Source organism: Zosterops lateralis (assembly GCF_965231275.1).
Source record: "Zosterops lateralis genome assembly, chromosome: 9".
Taxonomy (NCBI): Eukaryota; Metazoa; Chordata; class Aves; order Passeriformes; family Zosteropidae; genus Zosterops; species Zosterops lateralis.
Genome location: NC_139769.1, coordinates 14,559,812 through 14,569,288, shown reverse-complemented (window position 1 = coordinate 14,569,288; position 9,477 = coordinate 14,559,812). Strand labels below are relative to the sequence as shown.

The window sequence follows — 9,477 nt, the reverse complement described above, 5'->3', positions numbered from 1 at the left end:
GTCTGTGCCTAGCTCATAATTATTTAAACCTGTCTAAGCTGATGTCATCCCTTTGCACTGTCTGTACACATGAATTAGTTCCATAAGGACATTTAACTTTTCAGATGTTTTGTTCTGTTGTTCATGTCTAGAGTGACCCAATGTTTGAGTTAGATAATTAAAAACAATCCACTACTTCATTAGCACTCTTCAAAAGATGTGTGCATTTAAATTTATTTATTAATCTTTCGTTGCCTGAAATAATCCAGGTGATGTACAGTGGTCACCTCCTGAATGCACATAAGCTTTTTCTCCAGGAGGGCCCTGTAACTTGGGGGAGCAGTGCACTGCTCTGTCAACTTTAATATTTTAATATTACAACAGCGGAAATTAGTGACTTGATAAATTGTTTTCCTGTTAATATCAGGAAGTAATTACATTAACATATTGTATTACTCAAACATTTCCTGGTAATTTAGTTTTAAAAACTTGTAAAAGACATTTTGTATCTTAGAAATCCTCCTTTAATGAGACATTTCCCAAGTGGTATTTTTGTTATGTTATCCCTTATATATATTCTTCTAGATACTGTTATATTTCATATGGTTAGCTATATAATCTGGACAAGCTGCATTCTTTTTGTGATTGTTACAGATTCTTAAGGAACAGGGTTACTGTGGGAAATACCTTAATCTTGGAACACTAAATTGGGAGATTAAAACCAAAAGCAGTAATTAATTTTTTTACACAACAAGGCAGCCTCTGACTGTGTGTGGTTGCAGGGCAGAGCTCCTCCAAACCCTGTGGCCACAGCCGGGAGCCTCCTTTCCTGTGCTGACCTGTGCTGTTGTCTGCTGGGTGAGACTCCTTTGGCATCAGGAGCAGCTCCTGTTCCCCAGGCCCTGGAAGAGGTTAACTGCAGAGGGCAGAGCCTGCAGTGGAGTTGAGAAAGTAAAATGTCCTTGGAGTCTGTGGACTTCCTTCAGGTGTGACCTCTGCTTCCCAGGTAAAGAAATGGGGTGTGGGTGCTTTTACAGAGACAGTTCCATGGCTTGGACCAAAATCCCATACAAATGTTTTTACCCAAGCAGAAGCCACTGATGGCTGTGTATGGGGCTGGGGCACAACCAGGGATTGTAGTTTGTAGTCCCCAGGGAAAAGCAGAAATGTGAAGGTAGGTCTGGGCCATTCTGTGCTGCCAAGTGTTAGGGATATGATACACTCAGGTGGATTTAGGAGTGGACTAGGCCCATCTGTAGAGTTTTAATCCTTTCCTGTTTGTTTAAATAGGATTTTCCACATTCCAAACACTGCTGGTGCTGTGTGGCTGCTCCACCTTTTCACTTCTTCCCCTTTTAGCTTCCCAAAGTGCTTATTACAGGAGCATGTAAGAGGTGGGTGGGGTGGTGTAGGACGTGGAATTGGCATGACCTCAGGCTGGCTTAAGCCACTGGAGACCTACATGTTCAGAAACTTCAGGTTTTTACATTTGTCTTTCCCAAATGTGTAACATATATGTATGTTTGTTGATGCACCAGACAAGAAATGGATCTGCAGCTATTCAACCATGTTCTAAAAATAGAGGGAAACATCCCCAAACATACACAGGATTTTTACAGAATAAATCTATAAATCTGATTAGGCAGAGACACGCGTGGTATTTGCACTGTCAGATCTTAACCTCTTCACCTTCATCCCCATCCCAAGGAATAGGATGGGAGTACCAGTAATTTTGATATAGGAAGCTGTTGTCTCACATTCTGGAGCTAACACCAGCTGAAACGTGGTTATTTGGGGTGGAGGATGTTGCACTGTCATGTAACTATGATACATTTGCTTTAAAATGTCATCCTACATAATGAATTTACTGTTTTCATTTTGCTTGTCTCTTAGAACCAAGCAGGGAAACTGCTCATGTGTCTTAACCTCTTCAGTCAACCTAATTCAGTCAGAAGTGGAACGGCCCAACATGAGATGATGCAAAGCTGACCCTACAGGTATTTGAACACCTAGAATTGTATTAGACAGATAAAAGGATCCTGAGGGGATGTATAATCTCATATCTCCTGTGTTACTTGGTAATAGAAATGAGGAGGACAATGGCTCTCAGGAATATTACTCCCTTTCCATCAGGGCATTCCTGCAGCTCCCCAAATTACTTTGCCCTAGGGAGGGAGGGGAGTTGATAAGCAGAATCCTAATCTCCTGTCTCTTTGGCCTTACTGTTATGAAAACCCATCTGAAATCCCTCTGTCTTTGGGAATATTTTCTTAATTAAAACTCTTAAGAGTGCCTCTGTGGTGGGGAACAAGGCTCCCATTGAGGCTGCTGCCTCTTCTGGGGAGTAGTGACAGAGCTGCAGTGGAGGGCGTTGGCTGGGCTGTCCAGATAAGCCATGACCATATGATTGACCTATTTATATGTAGTTTGCAGCCTTGTTAATCAAAAGAAATCTATGGAAGATGCTTTGAGGTGGTGTACTAATGAAGTCCAAGCCTGATAACAGGTGAGCTTTTTAATTAGTCAGTTGCATGATATTTACATATCTATATAGAGCAGGCTGTTAGTTAAATATTGATTTGGCAGAAGAGCAGTGTTCTCTTCCTGTTTGCTTTCTAACTGCAAACACTGTTCTGCAGGTGCTAGGGATATGCTTGTTGAATTTTCCTTGGTTTTAATTTAGAACTAGTTCAATGTGAAGGACAAGGAATATTGCTATAATATTTAAACTTCAAAGTAGCAAACAAGAGACCATTTTTCAAACCGAGTCCTATCTAGTGGCTGAAAACCTCTCTTAAATCTGACCAAAGTTCAATCAAAGTGCTAAAAGTACGTGATAGGGAGATCCTGGCTGTAGAAAATTCAAGGGGCATGTCTTTTACACCACCTAACCCCAATTTGCAGTGTTTATTTTGGGACACAGGAGCCTCACAGTGATCCTGTTTTCTCTTTGGCTGTGCTTTACTCTGATGAAGCAGAGCACTGGGGCTGGCTATTGCTTTTCAGCTGAAGATCATCTCTCCAAATCCCCTGTGTGTCAGTTGTCTTTTGTGCTTTAGTGTCTACTGTGACCACATGGACATTTGTTTGACAGGAGTCTGTGACCCTCAAACAGTTTGGTGAGTCATGGAAAGAGTGAATTCACCCGTATAGAGTTTAATCTGTCCTCCTCTGATAGATTTAATTTCTGCCTGACAGGCTCTGCTCAGTTACATGGTGTCTGACCTGGCTATTGAAACCCAGTAGCAGCAGAACTACTTACCAAAGAGTCCTCTCTGGATGGAGGGTGGGTATTAATATTCATGAGTTGCTACTTATTTACACTGGTAAATATTAAAACTTCTGTGACAACATTTGATCTCTCTGAGGGATAATTGTCTTTTAACAGAAATGCACAGCTACAGTGAGCTTACTAAAAGCTGTTTGTTCTAAATAATACTGATTTCTTTGAGGGAACAATATATTTTAATGGATTTGGTTTTCTGTTTGTAAGCACTTGCCAGGATTAAGTAACAGTAAGTTTGTAAACTGATGATAGCAAAAGTGGTTCAGAGTCCTGAGAGAACTTTGAAAGCTATTATTTAAAGAGAATATTCATTATAACTGTATTAAGGAAAAATAGTGGGGAAACTGGGTCCAAATCAATTTTCTTTTACCATACTGTGAGCAAACAAATAGATAAGGTTAATGAAACAATAATCTCTTGCTGTGAGATTCTTTATTTCCAAAGCTAAACACGTTCTGCTATAATAGAGGTCTTCCAATATGAAGCTTGCTGGTTCTAAAGGTGATAATGAGCTCTAAGCATCCAACAAGGAAAGTATTTCTTGTCTCTAAATCCATTACTATCTGCTTCTCCAGCTCCAGAAACACAGTATAATGTGCATTTTCTTGATCCTCCATCTCTTCTTTTGTTCTTTGTAGTCATACTCTGAAGGAAAAAAACATACCAGGCAATAATGCAGTTAAGCTTTGAAACCTGTATGTTACCCCATTGCTTTCCAGTAGATTGTGTCAATGCTGTCACAAATTACTGAAAATAGGCATCACCATAGGCTGCATCAATCAACCAAAGAAATGCCAGTCCAGTTATTTAGTATTATTAAACCATTTACCAAAGAATGGATAGGCAAAATTCATATATGAGTAAAGAGTGGAAGGCTGGAATCTGTCCTTGCTTGAAGGAGCAATGTTCATGGGCAAGTTGACAAAATGTAACTTTTTGAACAAGCAACTGGTGTAAAATGAAAAGCAAATTTATAGTTGTTAAACATCCATAGGCTCTAATGCTCTTGCAGGGGGTTCATTTGACCAAGAAATGCACCACATGAACTGGGACCCTCTTTTCCATTAAGAACTGTAAATATGAAATAAAGAGCTGCTAAACAATTCTGATTATGTCCATCCCGATTTTTTGAAAATACTGTGGAAAATCCTGTTTAGCAATACAGGTGCATTTTAAAGATACAAAGAAACAGAAAATTTTCTTAATTCCAAGTATAACATACTGTTTTCTCTGTCTCCAGTTGCATCTCAGTTCTGTTTTGGCTTGAAACTTTTGATACTCTTTAAACTCCTCTTCACAGTACTTCAGATATTTGAGTTCTCTTTCAAAGTAATCAAGTATGTTGGCACGCTGTAAACACAGTGACAAACAAGGATCATTACATGCTCAGAGACACAGATCTCTTGCTGATGATCTGAATGGTATTAATATTTTATCTAAATTGGAAATATAAATATCTCTATTTATCCCAGTGGTTTGCAGCAAAACGATCTAAAGATGTGACCAACTTCAGGCACAAAGAAACCATAAATGACCATACTTTGGTAGTACACTATGCATTTACTTTATCTGGGATTCTGTATTTTAGTTTTTATTAGTCTCTTCAACAGCCTAGTATTTTTCAGTGAATACTTCAGTTACAATGAACATAATCTAAATATTAGTGACTGTTCCTAGGTTGATAATTCTGCACCCTAAAGAGTTTAGTTCCAAACCACAGGTAATCTCTGCAGAAGTAATTTGTTTCCTCATATCACTCAGTTAGCTCCTGCCTTGCTTTGGAGAAGTTATTTCTACTAAAATGAAGGTGCTGACATGATGTTTTATTGCTACCTGCTGCAGCTCTGTGCATGGCAAACCTTTATGGGATGTTTATTAACTAAGTGCCTACATAAACATAAAACTGCAATAAAACGGGAAGATGGTTTTGTGATGTAAGAATAACAGACCAGGCAGCAGCAAGACTGCTAAACTGACACACTAGCTCCATCTTTGTCTGGGAGGTGGAGGAAAAGAAAAACTGCAAACTATGTAGGGAAAAAAGAGAAATAAAACTGCTTCTGTTGTTCCCATGGCATTTCGGTACAGATAGTCCTTATTTCAAGAGTGTGAATGAGTGGAAATGTAGTAACAGTTTTCAAAATGTGCTTTTCACTGAACTAGAACCGGAAACGAAGACATGTAAATTGAATTACCAAATTTAAAGGGAAAAAATTAACACAAATGTGGACAAGAAGGTGTAAAGAAAAAGGAATTCAGTATATATACGTTTCTATGCACTCTAAAACTTTGTTTTACTGCATGAAAGGTGTCATTTTATGGATGTGGCAAAAAAACTTTGACCTTTTAATTGGGTTTTCATGTAGCCAGGTTGGAACAGTGGAATTCTGCCAACTGTCATTGAGCTTTCCTTTAGCTGACTCTTATCTAAGCTCTGTACAAAGCTAGCTTGGCTACAGGTGATCTTTGAAGAATATGGCTATACTGATTCAAATTAATTGCCATTTTTTGAAGGCTTTTTTGTCTAGGCAGACTTGTTTCTGTGTTGGAGATTTCAGGATAAAGTGTCAAAGAGATTTAATAAAAATTCTTACTAACCTCATTACTCGAAGGGTGACATAGTGTTTGACAGATTTCCAAAATATGCACAACTCCAAGATTGTCAGAAACAGCCAGAAAATGCTGCTCTGCTGAAATATATTTGACAAAAAACATATAAACAATCCAAATTCCAACAGCAACATGAACCTCCACCCAAAGACAAGCTACAGAGGGTTCTTTTTTATTTTTCTGGTCTTTTTAGTTTATTGTTCACTGCAGCAAGAAAAGCAATCTTATTGCTGTTATTTCATTAATACCTTAAAAGTTTTTATTTTAACAGACTTTTAAAAATGAAATATTTTCATTTGCTTTTATGCTGTGGTAGTACACTTAGAACTGATGTATCCATTTTTGTATGTGCAGTGTTAAATTTGTAGAATTACATACTTAGATAATTTGTAATAAGATTTAATAAGATGACCTCAGAGTCATGGGCCATTTTGCAAACAGGGTAGCACAATAAAGTGCAATCACCATCCACACACCTGAAGCACTGGAGGGGCTGATGAAAGTGATGATTGATGTGGTGATGTTCTGGAAATGAGATGGCTCATGAGTTTTCTTCAGTAAGTCCCAAATATCTATATTTCCATTGTCTCTGCCAATGAAGAAAACTCCTGGTCTTGTTAAGGACCATTGTCCTGCAGTGTATCTTCCTGAAGAGCAGCTTGACTGAAGGATTGGTCCATTCTTAATTTTTTTTTTTAAAAGAAATAAAAGATAGACCCAACAATCAAACAGTACTATCAGTTCTCTACTTCAGATCTCCCTCTTTGGAGAATGCTCACAATTTAAATGGTCCCATTAGAAACAATTATATCAATGGGGAAATTCCTAGCACCTGCTGCAGGTAAAAAGGAGTGTGGGGAAGTAAAAAACCTGGTATCTCACTTCCACTCTCTTTAGGTAATCTGTCTGTCTGCTGTTAAAACCTGTGGTCTGAAGATTTTGTCAGGTGCAGCTAACCTGGATTTGTACATGAGACAAACTTAAAAACACCCTGTGTTTCTTTGTCTTCACATGATGAAAAACCTTGTCCTAAAATACAAGTTCTTCAGATTTGTTCAGCATGCATTTCCCTAGCAGGAGAAATGAATAGTTGGGAAACCATGTTTTTTACAAGGTTGAAATTTAAGAAAGTCCCTTCACTTTTTCTGTAAAAGACAAGTTTACTAAGTTTTATCTAAAATATTTTTCTGATGTGAAGAAGATGGAAAGCTTCTTTTATATCTGTTTTGTTTCTAAGATATGAAGCTTCAAGACACACATTTCTGAAAATAGTCTCTGAGCCTGTTATGGTCCTGTCTTGTATACCTATCACAAATGTTGCAGCTGTGTTAAAGTAACTTACTGTAAGTCCTTCTTTCCAAATGGCAAACTTCTGGCCTCCAATGCTTAGAAAGATATCTTTAAAAAATGGAGATTTCTGGAGAGTGTTGATGGTTTCTGTGTGGAGGGCATATTTCTCTGACTGCTTCTGACCTAATGGAGGAAAAAAGGCAGTTGCTTGTTACTAGTGCTTTAGGGATCAAGAAACAAGATTGCAGGACCTACCACAGGTGTGGAAGATATTAGCCTGGTTTTTTTGCTCACAAGGTACAGGAATTGGATTTGCCACAATTACTATTTACTTCCATGATTTATGCCAATATCTTTGGGCTACTTTGTCATGCCAGCTAAAGTGCTTGCACTTTTCAGGGTGTACTGTTAAATCCAGGTGTTATCAGTGAGAGAGACTATTAGAGCTGTGAGCAAGAACCTTAAAAAGACAGAGTATAGACACAAATATTTTAAAGTTAGTGATATATTAAGGCTTAAACGGGTATTGAGAAACTTGAACTTACTAACTGGTTTTGCTGAACTAGTACCAATGTTCTTTTTCCACTTAGAATAAACAACTTCTCCATCCTATAAAAAATCAAGCAAAAACAAAAATCAAGCAAATGCTAATATTAGAGCTTGGTGGCTTATTTCAAAATGACTTGTTGTTAAGCTGAGACTTTTCTTAATTATAACCATTGATGCAAAGAGGATTTTTTGCCTTTTCTTTTGTATATCTTTCTATAACTTTTATTATCCTCACTATTCTTAGCATGCTTACTTGTAATTCCTTAGGTTTCATAACTTAACATAGTCCTAGTATTCTGTTAGGCCAGGAGACCAAACATCCTAAAGGCCTCATAGTAAGAGGCCAGAAAACCCAACACTATCTTGGGAAACCAAGGTCCTCTCCAGAACATATCCTGTTAGCCAGAGATTTGGCCCATCCAGGGGAGAATTCCTCATCTGGGGCAGTATCACACCATTTATCCAGGCCTCCCCTTGGGGCACCCTTGTTGGATATGCTCATTTGTCAGGTCTATAAATTGTGTAGGTGATCAATCATGTGTATGCATTGCTGCACATTCCACCTTGGCAAAGTGGTGCTCCAATAGGGATCCTTATTAAAACACCAAGGTAAACCCCTTATCTCTTAACTGTGCCTGGCTCTCAATTTTTAAGGTCAGGGAAAAGCATCACCATCATTAAATATGATCTAATTAAAACCTGAATTTGCAGCCAATGACTGAAAACACAGTAAAGTTTTGCATCATTGTTTTTCAGTTATGTATTGCCTACAGCTGTGATGTGTGTAGACACTCCTTCCTGCAGAATTAGGTGCTTGGTTTTGATAGTTCATGCTTTGCTCCAGTATTTGAGAAAAAAGGTGAGTGGAAGCAAAAAGGTAGCTAAAAGTTTGATTTTCATTTCCATATGAACTCAGAACTAGGAAAGACCCATGAATTTTAGTAGCATAGGGTAGGTAGAGGGCTATGAATAGTTGGGATTTCCTAAAGTGAAATTGAGTTCTGGGGCAAACTGTAGAATAAATGTTTTCACATGACATGGGGGAAAACACAAAAAAATTATTAATCTTCTGTTTTCTGGAATACATTCGTTACTAATACTTTGGTTACTAATGGGTGGTTAAGCTCAACATATTTTGGAAATGTCTTCTAATTCTGCTCTTGAAGTAAGAGTTCATAGTCTACCAAATATTGGAGATTTATTATTTTTTAAGCATGTAGCTAAAAGTATTAAAGTGGAAGTAAAAGGTGGCATGTATAGAGAAATCCTTTTAGTCATACGTGAAAAAAACATGCAAGTCCATACATTTGTGAAAACTCTGTTATTTAGCTGTTCAGTCTTTCAGATGTCTTGGATTAACATTTTAATTAGTAATACATTATTTTCACTTACTTCATTTCCAAGAAGGAACTCTGTGGATATATTCTCTAGTACTTGCAAATTTTTACTTGAAAAAGCACTCATCTCTGTATATGGCTTCTCTTTGATGGGTGTTCTTAGTGCACTCATAGATCTTGCTTTCCCTGGGAGAAAACATTTACATCTTCTTGTTACACACTGGAATTTATTAGACCAAGCAAATCCTTTGTCTCATAAAGGTAGTTTGTGGATAAGGGGGATTTCAATAAGAGATATGAAGAAAGACTGTGAAGTAAAGCAGCAGTTCTGTAGGTTTTCTTTTTCCTGGTGGAGTCTCCCCATTGCTGCAGCTCTGGAGTCAGTGCTTTTTATATCCAGACCATACTTAGGGCAGCACCATCCTG

General features: G+C 37.9%; 1 protein-coding gene across 4 annotated transcripts in view; it reads right to left on the bottom strand.

Annotated features, from left to right (window-relative positions):
• Nucleotides 1–3,521: 3,521 nt before the first annotated feature.
• The window catches only part of DNAI3 (dynein axonemal intermediate chain 3), a 28,511-nt gene continuing 22,555 nt past the window's right edge, over nucleotides 3,522–9,477 (bottom strand). For 2 of the 4 annotated variants that reach the window (XM_083867485.1, XM_083867486.1), the window contains 7 exons: nucleotides 9,107–9,237; nucleotides 7,711–7,774; nucleotides 7,218–7,348; nucleotides 6,352–6,556; nucleotides 5,864–5,955; nucleotides 4,488–4,615; nucleotides 3,522–3,910 (listed from right to left, as the gene is read on the bottom strand). In XM_083867485.1, coding sequence (XP_083723611.1) covers nucleotides 3,904–3,910; nucleotides 4,488–4,615; nucleotides 5,864–5,955; nucleotides 6,352–6,556; nucleotides 7,218–7,348; nucleotides 7,711–7,774; nucleotides 9,107–9,237 — 758 coding nt within the window. In that variant the 3' untranslated portion in view covers nucleotides 3,522–3,903. The remainder of the gene's footprint in view (nucleotides 3,911–4,487; nucleotides 4,616–5,863; nucleotides 5,956–6,351; nucleotides 6,557–7,217; nucleotides 7,349–7,710; nucleotides 7,775–9,106; nucleotides 9,238–9,477) is intronic. The other 2 variants (XM_083867487.1, XR_014590703.1) reach the window with 2 other exon arrangements.